General features: G+C 40.4%; 1 protein-coding gene across 1 annotated transcript; it reads right to left on the minus strand.

Annotated features, from left to right (window-relative positions):
- Positions 1–74: 74 nt before the first annotated feature.
- Positions 75–15,605, minus strand: hspa4l (heat shock protein 4 like). The gene is made up of 19 exons (XM_072689546.1): positions 15,208–15,605; positions 13,757–13,814; positions 13,479–13,619; positions 13,244–13,366; positions 12,900–12,999; positions 12,326–12,459; positions 11,842–12,086; positions 11,197–11,273; positions 10,534–10,685; positions 9,132–9,238; positions 8,802–8,935; positions 7,155–7,351; positions 6,279–6,356; positions 6,015–6,158; positions 4,410–4,535; positions 3,924–4,031; positions 3,396–3,515; positions 1,888–2,049; positions 75–1,001 (listed from the first exon to the last, which is right to left on the minus strand). Exons 1-19 carry the CDS (start codon positions 15,312–15,314, stop codon positions 840–842), a joined length of 2,475 nt encoding a protein of 824 aa, XP_072545647.1. The 5' UTR covers positions 15,315–15,605; the 3' UTR covers positions 75–839.
- Positions 15,606–15,813: the final 208 nt, after the last annotated feature.

Here is a 15,813-nt window from a genome sequence, read left to right on the forward strand (position 1 = left end):
CATGTCTGGGAAAAAAGAGGACATATGGTCCCCGTAGTCAGCTGTCGTGAGTCACACAAATAAAAAACAACACGTCTTGATCATGACTACATTTTTATTAGATTCCACCTCCAAATCTCAGCACCTGGTATGAAGAAATGCATGAAAGGTAAAAGGGCTTAAACAGCTTATTATATTCTATTTTTAAATGCCAACTTGGAGCTAGAAGCATTGCCATATCAACACTAGGACTAGGACTACCCTTATATACACATCTATTTACTGATAAATTCAAATTACTAAAATAATATTTACATGTCCTAGTCAACACACATCCTTTTGAAAGTTGTGTATTAAATACAAATATATACTGTATTTATATTTATATGTATCATTGCATACATATTTGCTCATGTTGCTTCAACCGTAACGATTGATCAAGCAGAAATTTCTTCATGTTCTCAAAACAAGCTAAAGTGCAATGCAAGTCACCTTAAGAGAACCAGCGCTTTGGATTGCTCAGAATGCAGTTATCACATTATCTTAGGAATAGTACGGTTTGTTGAAAGTGGCAGCATTCTTTCAACTCTTAAGCTACAACTAATTTATATGATGCTGTCGTGGATGTCTAACATCTGCCTACTTTTACACACAGCTGTAACGTTCAGAGGATAGCCTGACTTCAAACCGTTCAAGCACAACAGAAAACCGAAGAGGAGAGCAGACTTAAACAAAGAGACGTGTGAATTCAGCCAACAGAGTTGTGGAAACAGAGAATGGTACTGGTTAACAGGCTCAGAGTCAGTTGAGAGGGTTGGATGGTGGTGTCAGTGAGAATGACAGGAAGGCTGGAGAGGTGTTCAGTCCACCTCCATTTCTCCAGGGTTTTTTGTCTGCTGGCTGCTCTTGCCATCTGCCCCCTGTCCTGTTGCAGGGCCATTGTGTGAGTCGTTGTCCTCTGCTGGCTCTTCAGTTTTGGGTTTGGGTCGGTTCACCACAGGATTGCAAATCTCATCTAGTTCCTGCAAAATTAATCCAAGTACATGGAGATATCACTAACAGCAACAAAGCGCAAGACTAAAGTTAATCATACTGTCAATTTCACTATTAATTGAGCAATGATTATGAAACTAACTGAGGTCTATAAATACACCAGCATGTCAAGTTTGATGTTTATAATACAGCATGTTTCCCGAATCTGCAGAGCCCACCATTTCGATTGCATCTCATTGATCGTACGTGTCTCACATACAGAGTTAGGAGGCTATGAAGATGGGTTGAGAGGCTCATCTCTACCTCTCAATGTGGCTAACTGGTGGATTTGTGTGTTTGTCACCACCTCTCATATGTAACTAGTGCATTCAGTCTATGGTCTTGTGTGAAACTGACTAATGGGCACCTATAAACATTCTGCTACATTTGTGACCCTAAGACTCTGGTAAACCCATTTCAAGCCCCAAACAATTCATCCACATGAATAAAGGGATTTCACAGGAAATATTAAGAATTTCTAAAATCTGACTTTAATCTTTCAGGTTTAGGGTCAGAGTATCTCTTTACACTGTGCTGTAAGTAACATACAGCCTCATCGTAGACAGAGCTGAGATTTGAGAATATAAAATGGGTGGATATTATTTTATATGCAAAGAAAATATCTATATTATAAGAAGATAGGCAAACATCACAAAAATGACTTAGACTGTTAAGGAAAAAGGCCAAACAGTAAAACATGGACTCAACTGACAATCTAAATACACATAAACACTGATGTCTGAAAAACAACTTAAAATTTAATGAATAATTATGAGGAATTGACAGTCTTATAGCATATTCTATTGGTACTCTGATTACTATAACATTCATCCACATGCTTTTTTGTGCCATGAATTCTTGTACAGTTTAACTCACCTGAATCTTCTGAATGATGTCTGCTGTTTTCACAACGGGATCCTGCGCAATGGAGAGTTTGCTCTGAGCGTTCATCTTGGTGTTCATCCAGCTCATTGCCTCATTTACACTCTTCTCCACAGTGCTGAGCTCCTCAGCGCTCAAATGCTGGTAGTTCTCATCCTAAAGGTCAAAATGCATTCCAGAGTTAAACGTGACCACTTTTACACTTTCACTGTTTTACACAAGCAGCTTCACAAAATACATCACTGGAAAGTTTTCAAGCTGATGCAGAAAAAAAGGATTTTAAGTCACACTTTGAGCTCAGAGCAACATCTTTGCTCCTTAAACTTTTTTGTGCTTCTGGAACTGCCTCTCAGGTTATTGCTGCAATCAACACAAAACATTGAAATCTTAAACCAATTCTCATGAAATATTAAAGGAAAACTCACGAGGGGTGCTCATGAGTAAGACACTAACAAAGAGATCAGCTCTTACTACACTATAAAATAACTCCAACAATGCATGTTCATGGTGCCAGGAGATGCAATAATCTAACAGATTCCACAGAGCTGCCCATGGATGATGAAAAGAATGAACATTGTGAAAGTAATTAGGCCCGTCTCAGCTGTGCAATGATCTTCAGAAAAAAAAACAATAAAAAGTTTGAAAGAGCGGTGGTAAACATCTCCCACAGGACGCACAGCATAACAGCCATTTTGCAAAACACAGTACGCCATGTACTTTACAGAGAGGAGGTATTTACACCCTTTCTGGAAGACATAGTCCAGCCCATTTGGATCATTCCCTGCTCAAACACACTTTGTTTAACTTATATGGTAAATGCCAGGTTGAATAGGTGTGAGCAAGGAATGCACCAAACTGCACTGGCCCAAAAGAACACAAAGTAAATACCATTGTTCTAAAGCAAAGGGGTCCAAACATATTATGACATATGCTGAATGAATTCAGGCTGCTGGACATTCGCTGTACACTCTTAAAAATTAGGGTGCTTCAGAAAGGGTCTTTGAGCGATGCCACTGAGAAACCACTATTGGTTACATAAACCTATAAGAACCTTCTCTTAATGTAAAGGTGATTTATCAATTTAAAGGTTCTTCATATTCACACATCTCTATTACAGACATGGTTGGAGATGGCATATCAGTTTCGTGGGTATCAAAAACAGGTCAATATCAGCAGAAAATGCTGGATTGGATATGAGAGGGGAAAAAAGACGGCTCTGCTCCTTAAAGAACATTTTAATCTAGCCTAAAATAGCACACATTCACACTGTGTGATGTGGTGGTGTTAGCTGTGTATTTCTTCTTGTGAAGTAGATGAAGTTGTTTGGCATGATAGCCTACTTATAAATGCTTCTTATAGATGAATCACTTGAATGAAAACAAGCTCATTTTAAAGCCTGGACTAGTGTCAGTACTGTAAAACCAAAAGCATTATGGTGTCACTTAATTCAGTAATACAGTTGTTATAATGTGATCTTTACAGAATCTAAGCATGCCTTTTACCTTCTGCTTATATGCCTCCACAACTTTCAGGAAGAGTTGAATTTTCCTGCCCAGTTCCTCAAAAGCCCGTGGCCTGTCTTCATGCTCTCTGTACCGCTCCTGAATGGGCTCCCCATATGTCTGCAAAAATGAAGTAAAGCCAAACCATTCACATATATGCCAAAACAAGGGAGACAAACAGAAATGTAGTTCTGTTACACATTAAAATAATTTATCCTGCCAATAAGTGCAGGTTATTTTTTTACTAAAAAGAGGTTCTTTAATGTTTAAAGAATGGTAAATGTTAATGTAAACATTCTGTTACATTAAATGTTTTACCTGGAACTGTAAAACATGTGCTAACCAGGAACAACTTAGGAACCTACATTTTTGTGTGTGAGATGTTAGGTTTGATATGTTTAATAATGAAAAAACATTTATATAAGGTAACTGGTCTATACTGTTTAAATATTTTTCCTAGAACTGTATGATCCAACCAAGAACAAATTTCAGAACCTTTACTTGTAGGACTGTCATATGGGTACCTACTTTAAGGTCAGACAGTTTATCTATATAGATCTGTTTTTCTTGGTCTTCTCCCTCCTCATACAACCAGTTCTCCGTGTCCTCAAGCATCAGAGAGAGTCTGTTGCTCTCCTGAAAAAGGCAACAAACACACACATACACAATAAATGAGAATGATAGAAAGTTTAGCTTTATCTGAATAAATTACTGTTACATTTACGTACAGCATATGATACTGCCACTGTTGCACTAAAAAACTATATCTGCATTGCTGATATTTTTCACTTTTTGACATGTTTTAAATGTGGCATTGTGTCAAAGTTGATGGTGAATGGACCAACAGAAATGCTCCAAAATGACTTAATGAAAAAAAATCTTCACACTGACTTCCTTTGAAAGCTAAAGTTACCATTTGGAAGAAACAAGGATTTTGTGTAACAGCAACACTATCCATGCAAAAGGGAAAATGAGAAAAACAGCTATAAATGATCACAGAGGTGATATTCTCACATCTTCAGTGATGTATTTCTCATAGATTCCACACAGCTTGTCTCGCAGGTCATACACATACTCCTCCACAGCGTTCTTCGCATCATTCCTCTCCTTCTCCAACTTGTCCTGTTCTATCATTTTCCTCTGAAAGGGAAAGCGTGAATTGCAGTAAAAAACATATAGTATTGTATACAACTATAATATAGAGAACACAGATGACCTCCACACTGGTGAAAAAAAAAGCTGCAGGGCAACAATTTCAGTTATATTTAAAGAGAGAATGGAAACTGTCAACTTGTTAACATCTCATCATATTCAAGGAAAATACAAAGCCTCCTCGTACTGTCTGTCAGTTTATGTCAGGCTAAAACCTGAGTCAGCCTACATCCAAAATAATCTTATAGGCTCAAATTGAGAGACTCATCTCCAGCCTTAGGTAGGAAGAGACGAAAAAAAAAGATAAGCCCAAAGCACAAAGTGGGCTGCCTCCCACTGACGTAACCATCTACTGATATTCATTCCCTGAGGTTTGAACTGAGCTCAGACATGGATATAGAGTATAGGCCAAATTCAGAGCAATGAGAATCTTGTGTGTAAATGTTATGCTACATAAGAACATAATTGCATTCACGTAACAGGTGTAGCACACAGTTTTACATTTACATTGGCTAAAATATGCTATATTGTACATTCACTGCACTTAACAGATGCCCATTGTTCAAATGCTACATCAGGGTTGTTCAATTCCAGTTCAGGGGAAAGTGAGTATCCAGCACAGTCTGGTGATTTATCTGCTTACACACACCTAAGCAGGTTCAGGAACTTGAATGACTGAGTCTAAGGGCATTGACACACCCATAGTTAGTTTGCTCTGGTCCAAATCAGTTGAAGTAAACTTAAACATATTTCCCTTGGTTTGGTTTTCACATAGGGAAAAATTCAAGTGCACCAAAATGCAACACAGCAAACCACATGAGAACATTCTCTCCTCTTATTGGTCAGACCTGTCTGGGGCAGGAGCAAGAAAGTAAATACAGGAAGAAAGTCCTGTGTCGCGGACTAGTGGATATTCTGTGCTATTTAACATAGAGCAACGGCAGAGGTGGCATTGATTCATAGCTGTAGTAATTATCTGGTCAATATGCCTGGTTAGCACCTGCCTATGAGAGTCATTTAGCTCAAATTTGCAGAGTACACCAGAGTTCACTTGGGACCGGACCGAGACCACTTCTCCTCAAGGGTCTCGGTGCAGCAGTTTTGGTCTGTATCCGAATGCATTTACTGTATTTACACCTGCCCAAACAAATCGCACCAAGGATGAAAACAAACCAGGATCCAATTTAACTGGACTAAAAGTTGGAGGTGTGAAAATGCCCTGAAACTGGTTATGCAAAGCATTCAGTTCAAACTCATCAGTTAATTGCCAAGTTGATGTGTCTGAGAAAGGAAAGTGGCAAAGTGTGTTAGACACTGGCCTTCCAGGACCGGAACCTGGGCTAAGAGATTCCCTTGAGCTTAGGCTCAGAAACACATAGCATGTGAAGGGCTTTAATAGATTTAAAGCCTCTAATAGTTAAGGCTTTGGCCAAAGTAAATCAACCTGCAGAATTGAATTAACTTCACCTCTTCTTCCACCAAGCTGTTCAGTAGCTCTCTTTCCAGCTGCCTGACAGTGCTGGTCAGGATTGGTAGATCAACACTCTTCACCTTTGTCTTGGGTTTACTGCTGCCTGCCCCTTGCTCTTGCTTTTCAGAGGAGCCACCATCCTTTAAAAAAAAAATTCAGGGTATAACTAAAGCATACAGAGAGCACACGGCCAGCATGCCAAATAAAACCAAAATCCACAACAGGTCAACAAGACACATATTTCCATGTGTAGGTTGTACCTTATTATTGGAACTTGGTGCTTTCCCCTCTTCATTGGGATGCTCACCTTGGCCTTCCTGGTCAACCTGCATTTTAGTCTACACAAAGAAAACACTTCAGCATTAGTAGAGTCTGAGACTGGTTATGTCAAGTATTCAGTTCACATTCTGAATTGGCTCTTTTCACTAAATGCAACTACCACATGCAATCACTTTTCCTCGTAAACGGATGACTCCTATACGCACAACACTGAAAAAAAGCATGTATGACATGCATATAATACACTATGTCCATTCAGCAAATTATGTAGCACCCACTGCTGACACATATGTGCAAATGCACACAAACAGCTTGGCTAGTCCCGGTAGAGAAGTGTTGTCAATAAAATAGGACTTTATGTAGCAGATAAACATGAACCTATTGGCACAATACCAAATGCCAAGCGTGAGCTAGAGGTTTTTAAAGCCATCCAGAGTGGTGGAGCAGTGGAACTATGTTCTCTGGAATGATGGTGCTCCAGCCAAAAGTTGGGGATGAGGTTTGGTAAAAACCCTTGATTTCGGAAGAAACAATGAATGAGTAGGTGTCCCAATACTTTTGTCCTTATAGTGTATATTGGTTATGGATACCTTTGCTGTTTTACATTTACATTTATGACATTTACTTGGTGCTCTTACCCAAAGTGACTTAAAAGGTCACTTATTTTACAGAGGTGTGCCAATGTGGTGTTAGGAATCTTGCCCAATGACCAGGAATCGAACCCTAGTCTCCCACATGATCCTTATGCACATCATGTTAACACAGCCTATTCATATTCAGAATTTCATCCACTGATTACATTTACCATTTCATCTATAGATAAGAGGAGGGATTGAGGTATTACAGAATTTTCAAACCTGGTCCTCTGGCCTGTTGTCATTCTGAACAGTGGGCTCCGTCTCCATCTGCACATCCTCAGATTCACCCTTCTGCTTCTCGATCAGAGAGGCACTGGATACGTTGAAGATGCCATGCACATTCACACGCACTTTCACCTTGACCTTTGAACTATCTCCATCAGGCTGAGGCATAACATTCTGGACAGTGAAGCGGCCTGTATGGACAGAAGGAATTTAAATGAGTACGTTTTTTGTATTATATTACAAGTTGCATTAGATTAGGGCGGCCACTTCTGGATATATTACTAAGTAACAAATAGCAGAGCATTCAGTTAAAAAAAGCCAAACAATAAAATTGACAGTGACAGCTCTGAGTGGTCCAGTGGACTAAGGCACTGCCACTATGACGCGAAAATTGCTGGTTTGAATCCCGGGTCACGCTGCCTGGCATCAGAAGCCAGAGCCTGAGACAGCACAATTGACCTTGCTCTCTCTGGTTAAATAGATGGCTCTCACTCTCTCTCCCCATAACACTTTAATGTGATGCTGCTTGGCACGGGCGTCTGCTAGCCAATGCATCAGAGCTGAGTACCCAGTGCACGTTGGTGATATTGCATCAGCGACAGTTCGGAAAGAGATGGTGGCGGGATCACATGTGTGAGAAGAGGCATGTGTCAGTCCTCACCCTCCTGCATTACATGTGATATGGGGAGAGTACTAAAAGATTTAATTTAAAAAAAGAAAAAAAGAAAAGAAAGAAAAATTGACAGTAGCAAACCATATATTGGAAAAAAATATGAAATATATGAAATATATAATATATAAAATATGCTAGAATATGAACCCTACATGGCAAGAAATGTATATAAATGGGTCTATCTGGCTGCTTTTTACTGTAAGTGTTACCAGCAGAACTGTAGTGTAATGCAGCAGGTAATAAAACCCCTCTGGGGCAGACTAGGGTTTGATTCCCTGGCACAACACACTACACCCATAAGAGTCCATAGACAAAACTCCTAACTCTACATTTGTCTACCTGTGTGACATTATTCAAAAGTGAGTCAGTCCAGATCCAGAGCATCATCATTAACTGCTATGAATGTAAAAATATATCCATTATCATTAAGCAAACTAAAGAATCTTCGGTTGAGTTGACAGCCTTAATTCTGATGATCACTTACAAAGCAGGAAACATGAACAGATGGGAAAGAAGATGCTCACCTCCACATAGATATAAAGGGAGACTCATACAGAGAGAATAAATACAGTGCAAACAGAGCAGATATGATAACTCTTTTGGGAGTCAGCGCTTCATAGGACTCTCTAATTACCAGACAGGTGGGTAAACTCTGACACTGGTGCTACACTCCTCCGAGGCTAGCTATTTTAAGTGCACCTGTTTCAGTGGAGCTTTCCTAGTCAATGAAACAAGGATGGAGATACAGCAGACACTGTATTATCAGTGGGATTGTCTACCTAGTAGGCAAATACAACCAAATGCTACACAAAGGTTTGTCCTGCTATTAAGCATAAAAAAGGAGCATAAAAATGGGTACAACTTTTATATTTTATGACGAGACAGGCACAGGTCTGCAAGTCTGGTGCACTACTGAATAGCCACTGCATATGGAGGGTGTCTACAGAATCAATAAAGCAGTATCTCACCTATTCTACTATCTGGGTATGGCAAATCTGGCGGAGAGCTGTAAAAAGCTTCCAGATCAAACGGGTCTTTCTTGTGAAAAGTGATGACTTTGGAGAAAGGTGCTGCATGGTTCTTGCTGTACACCTCACATTCACTATGAAAAAGAACAGAGACATCAGAGAGACAACAGTTGAGCAAAACTGAAACATGTGTACGTAACGTAACAGGTTAAGCTTTAGTTAAAATACAAAATATGAACTGAGGTTAGGTTGAATCTCATTCTACAACAAGAATGTACAAGACAAATTAAATTCAGAAACTATCTAAAAGACTATTCCTACAGCTCTTACCCAACACCCTCGTCTGTGGGAGACTTCCAGCGAAGAGTGATTGGAAAAGGGACCACATCAGTGATAGAGAACTCACGGACCTTGAAAGCTGGGGACAAGATGGCACACTAAACAGACACACACACACACACAATGCACATGAATACACACATGTAAATACACATACATTTAAACAAATTACAAACGTCACTAAAGACACTTTAGCGGTTGAAATCCATGAATAGTTCTAGACTAGGGGTGGCAAACATAAGGCCTGCGGGTCGGAGACGGCCTGATAAAAGTTCTAATCTGGTCCACCAAATAAATTTAGAATCTATGTTCTCAACATCAACTTTTTAATTGAGTTCAGCCACTTATTAAAAGAAATCCACTGTCTCTAAACTGCACTGACACTGGCCTATAGGCACGAACATACAGAGAGGCAAACTTAAAAGCAGAGCCAATTGGAATCTCAATTTCAAATGGGGGTCTGACAACATAGAGTCAAATTCGCAGACAGAACCAATAAAAATCTCAATTTCAGCTGGGGAAGTCGAAATTGAGTGAAATGTAGAGCCAGGGCCAATCAGAATCTCCAATTTATAAAGAAATGGGGCAACAGAGAGTCAAACTCAGAAACGGAACCAGTCATAATCTCCATTTCAGATCAGGGTGAGACAACAGAGAGTCAAACTCAGAGGCAGAACCAATCAGAATCCCCATTTCGGGGAGGTGCAGGACAACAGAGTCAAACTCAGAGGCAGAACCAATCAGAATCTCCATTTCGGGGAGGTGCAGGACAACAGAGAGTCAAACTCAGAGGCAGAACCAATCAGAATCTCCATTTCGGGGAGGTACAGGACAACAGAGAGTCAAACTCAGAGGCAGAACCAATCAGAATCTCCATTTCGGGGAGGTGCAGGACAATAGAGTCAAACTCAGAGGCAGAACCAATCAGAATCCCCATTTCGGGGAGGTGCAGGACAACAGAGAGTCAAACTCAGAGGCAAAACCAATCAGAATCTCCATTTCGGGGAGGTGCAGGACAACAGAGAGTCAAACTCAGAGGCAAAACCAATCAGAATCTCCATTTCGGGGAGGTGCAGGACAACAGAGAGTCAAACTCAGAGGCAAAACCAATCAGAATCTCCATTTCGGGGAGGTGCAGGACTGAATGCAATCAAATCCTTACACCAATGCCCCAAAATGTGGTAGAGAGCCTTCCCTGGACAGTACTGACAGTTACTCCAATAAAGCCAAGATGAACGTTTGATAAATGTTTAATAGCCTTAACCTCAATGAAACAATGAAAGAGCATGAGTCCCAATACCTTTGTCTGTATAGTGTATTGGTCAAGATTAACATCAGGAGATTTCTTTGTGCCATATTCTTAGTGGTCATGACAGCTGCCTGAACGCGTTACCTGTAGAGCACATCCGCGTGCCACTGCCTCATCTGCATTCAGTGTGGTACTGATGTCTTTACCAAAAAACTTGGAAATTCTCTCTTTAATGGCTGGAATCCTGGTAGCCCCACCAACAGCTTCAACAGCATAGATCTCATCCCTGCTCAGCTCTGCCACAAAAAGGAAACCAGTTACTCATGATAAGCATTTACTGTGACACTGACTGAACAGATCCATTCATTTTAACATTTTAGGAGCATTACAGTACACATCTATTTCTGCTCAGTCATCGACTCTTCTTGGTTAATAATGGGACGTCTCAGTGCCGGTGCTGGCATTTATTTGATACATCAAAAACTTAAACTAACAAACAAAATGCAATAAAATGTATAGATTTTTAAATTTCATTTGTGTCTCATCTACTATAGCAAGAAACAAATACACTTCACACTTCAGTCACCTTCTATCATTTCCCCGCATTAAACCGATCAGTAATATATGCTTGCGCACTTGCTCTAAAAATACCACAGTACATCCACCAATAAAGGTAGCATGGTGCTTCTTTTTATAGTAATAAAGAGAGCTCCAATACCACTGATCCATTTTACTCAAGGGGCAGATTTAAACCAGTTTAAAGTGGAGACTGCCAAAGTCATGTTAGGGTTGATAGATCTGACTTACTTGACTGTTCCATAACTGCTTTCAGTGGTGCCTCCACTCTCATCAGAAGGTGGGCACACATCTCCTCAAAGTGACTCCTGTAAAATGAGAATGGCTCTAGTATCTGAGTATAAAAATACATTTCTGTAACTAAAGTTGCCATAGGGGTGGGTGACATGATCAGATTTTGGTACAGTAAATGATGCCAAAATATGCTTTTCTGAACCTAAATGATCATAGGTTTGGCAATAATTCCAGAACACTGAAGAAAACTGCATTAAAAAGAAATTATTTGCTCAGTAGTCAGAAGATAATGAATTTAAGCCAAAAAGATAAATGAGTTTTTGTGAAATTGGATGTAGGGACTGCGGTATGTAAACCACTGAACAAATACAGTATTTCTATTTTTTTAAGTGTTAAATGCACAATTGTGTGTGTTCCAACTTATTGTTGCAAGTTAAAAACGTTTATTTGCCATACTGCCCATCACTAAACTATCATATTTCAACTAAAACATCTTATATAGATTTCACTAGTATTTCTTTTTGTGCAGGTGGTTGCATATGTAACATGGTGCAGAGGTTAGCAAAGCACAGCACTCTATCTTGCTGTCAAGAACCTTGAACGATGCTGAATTCATTCTATGTCCATCCTCTATAATCTTACCTATTCATCTTCCCTGTAACATCAATGTCGTTCATGAAGCACTCAATGTTGAGTGGCAGGTCTGAAGAGTTTGCACTCATGAGCTTCTTCAGCTTCTCACACTCTTGGTAGAGCCTCAGCAGGGCCCGAGGGTTCTCCTTAACATTTAACTTATATCGGCCCTTAAACTCTTCACAGAAGTACTCTACCAACACTTCGTCAAAATTACGCCCACCCAAGTATGGGTCAAATGCTGTTGCCAACACCTGTGGAAAGAGAAAGAGTTCATGATGGTTTGTACAGATGGTTACATGCACAAGAGGTTCTGTACACTACTGGAAAAGGGTTCTTTGACTTTTGGTGCTATACAGATATTAAGTTGCAATGGTCCTATAGAACCATTTTCTTAACCAAAGAATATTTAGAGCATATGCACATGATTACAAAAAGAGTCCATTTGAACAATCAAACAGATTTTGCTCATAAGACTGAATATGTCACTAACCTTCAGTTTCCCCTTGTTGAAGGAGGCAATTGAGACTTGGTAAGATGAGTGACCAATGTCCACAAATACTACATTACGAGGCTTTTCCTCTGGGTTTGGCAGATCCTGCTTATAGATGCCATAAGCCAAGGCCACTGCAACAAGAAACAGAAATCTCTCAGAACAGATTTTGGGGGAAAGAAATATTTTAGAAAGTAATCGCTGTTACTTTCAGTAAGTAAGTAAGTAAGTAAGTATCGCTGACAATGCTACGGTATCTAGAGATGAAGCCGCTGTCCTTGGTGCTGAACAAAATTAATGATAAAACAATCTCCCAATATTATCAGTCATTTGCAATGCAACTAATTTGATGTCAAAAGAACCATGGACAGCACCTGATCATCAAACCCAAACATGACATTACAAATGACTTTGGCCAGTCAGCAGCCCCACTAATGAATATTTCGTATAGCATTCAGAACACATCTTCCCTTAAAAAAAGGCTGCTATCAGGTGCACTGGGACTGAGGCTGCAGCTCCTGAGAAGAAATGGGGAATGTATTATTTTGATGGTGTTGTGCTTTTCTCTACAGACCTGCTGTTGTATCATTAATCAGTCTTAGGCAGTTCAGCCCAGCGATCTGACAGGAGTCCATCAGAGACCTTCGCTCTGCATCAGTAAAGAAGCTTGGGACCTACACAAAAATAGGAAAAGGGAAATTTATAAAGGAAAAGGGGCTTTGTGAAAACAGTGTAGTGTCTGTTAGATCTCTACTGAAAACATGATTACTATTTTAACATAACTCAAATAAGTTATCATGGTTTCAACAAAATTATGACACACTTATTAATGTGGAAATTAATTATGTATTTGAATAAAGTTATATCCAATGCAGCACATTTTTCATTATGGGAAAATGCGCTTACTGGACCACTTACAGAAATCACACAGTCCACCACAGGCTTCTTCAGAGCACTCTCAGAAGTCTCTTTCAGTTTGGTGAGCAACATGGCTGTCACCTGCTCAATAGTGAACACCTTGTCCTCATCCAGGTAACGAACCTATCAAAATGATTTGTTTTTTTAACCTCTACACATTTCACACCATGTCCTTTGAGTTCTGTATTTCCAAACTCCACAACACTGAACTGTAGAATAGAGGAGGGGACCTCACCTTTATTCCAGTGCTTCCATTGGCCAACTTGTGAAGGCTGTAAGGCAACTTGGCTTTCTCCCCCTGAACAAAGGGGTCCTCAAATGCTCGACCATGGAACTTCTTAAAGCCATGTACTGAGTTTTTAAAATTCGTTATAATCTATAGGGAGAAATGAGTTCTGTTGAGGATCATACAGACAAACCATTTAACAAAGCAAATAACCGCACTGGTTTTCAAGTGGTCATTTGAGATGTCCTGGTTTTGAGGTGTTGCCTTCCCAAAAAAGGTATCTTTACCTGACTCTTAGCAGCATTTCCAATGGTTCGGTTTTTAGATGCCAGAGAAACACATGCCCTGTGGAACAAAATAAGCTGCTCATTAATTTATTATTGATATAGCACCCGCTATATTCATGTACATAAAAGACACTGTATCCTCCTTCTGTTGCTCTAGCGATGACAACTCTCCTTGAGGGAGGGGAGGTTGCTGAACAGGACCTCGGACAGCGCCCTTAGTCTTTCTTTCACAACCTTTGGTCAAGCAACATATTTAGATTCAGATTTTGGATTACTGTACTAGTAACCCACTATTAATGCCTATATCTGTCATGGTGGAGTGGCAGAATTGTGACAATTTAGTCACTTTTAAACCCTGAAACCTTTCTGAGACGAACAGTAACATGTCTATACACTCACTGTGAATGTGTTGGTCAGAAACAACCTAAATACTGATACAATCAATCACTTAAAACGGTACCTTAAATAAGTCAGAATTCAGACTTCAGAGTACAAGGGGGAAAGGCCATGACCACAGCTAACCACAGCTTCATCTGAACATCATATGGTTTAAACAGATTGACTGCTCTACATGGAAATCATCACATTACATATACATAAAAAAGAGTAGCTGGAAACTGGAGTCCTACTGGAAACAGCAGGACACTCTGTCCTGCATTCAATGTCAAAGGTTTATCCTATAGTCAAGCACAACCATCTGCATGCAGCATAACAGCAATGACATGTGTTTCCTCAAGGCATTTTAGTCTGCACTTTTGGGTGGAAACGGCTGGGCCAAAATACCCAGAGAATCCATCTAGAAGTCACACATGGATTCAGGACTGGGACCTTTCTAATCTGACCTGTTAAATGTGCCCTCTTTATTGAATTAACTGCCAAAATTGTCCACTACTGAGCAGCAGCTTGTGATTCTATTTTTATGTTTTGTTAAGATAACAGAAAAAAGCCAGGATTAATCTACCCCGCAAAATCCCCAGAGCTGAATGAACACCTACAGTGTTGTCTTTACGCCCACAGTGTTCAGTTAAGTCCATCTGGACACGAATGAACGCAGTACGAGTAAATAAAAAAAGAGGGGGGGGGGGGGGGGGGGGTAGTGTGTAAGACAGAGCAAACCAGCGAGCTAACAAGGGTTGATCTTCTGTCTGGGCGTAGCAATGTCTTACTTTCCTGACTTGTACCCGGTTACACTGTGGAAAACACTGGAGCTACTCTAACATGCAAAGGTAACTGGAACAGTCAGCTAGCCATGTAGCAAAGCCCTGCAACATGTAACGCAACGCAATGTCAAACAATAAGAGCCTAATGTCCGCCCTATTCAAGGAAATAGTAGACTAGAGGACACAAAATATGCAAAATATGTGGGTACATGGCCAGCTTGGCAACAGCAAACATTGCGTAACAAAACACAGCATCGTCTTCCAGGGATGGCAATGCTAGGCTGTACTTACGGAGTGCATCTGTCACTGTACTCATTAGCAATGGTTTCAATGCCGCCGCTCCTGGCAACAGCGATGTAACAGTTCTGAAACCCCACATCAAAACCTACCACAGACATATTCGAGCGAGCAAATTAGTTTATTTTCCCCTTTGTCACTTCCAGATGCTTTATTCCTTTCTCTTTTTTTTCACCGTTGTAGCTGGTGGCGAGCAACCCACCACCCCTAATCTAAGATGTGTGACTACCGTTATTTCGACAGTGCGCTTACAACCGAGCTAAGAGCCACTAGCTATTATGTAAGCCAGGCTTTTTATAGCCAACTCTTTCACACTAATCCTAGCAGAGGACGGTTCTACTGCATTCTTGCAGCCTCCACTGATATTGTCAACCGGCAGTGTGGGCAAACCAGCGCAGTTGGCTGGAGACTGGAATAGCCTCAAACACCGCCCCCCGTGTGCTATAATTGGTTGCCGGACACAGAAAAACGTCCCGATTGGTGCAACGAGTCAGATAAGGAGGAAAAATCTAGAAGCTCGAAAGAGAGGCAGGCTGCCTACGTCACCAGAGATGACCGAGCAGAGGAGCCGCCAATGAGAGGGGACCAAAAACTGACATC

This window comes from Salminus brasiliensis, chromosome 10, assembly GCF_030463535.1.
Source record: "Salminus brasiliensis chromosome 10, fSalBra1.hap2, whole genome shotgun sequence".
Lineage (NCBI taxonomy): Eukaryota > Metazoa > Chordata > Actinopteri > Characiformes > Bryconidae > Salminus > Salminus brasiliensis.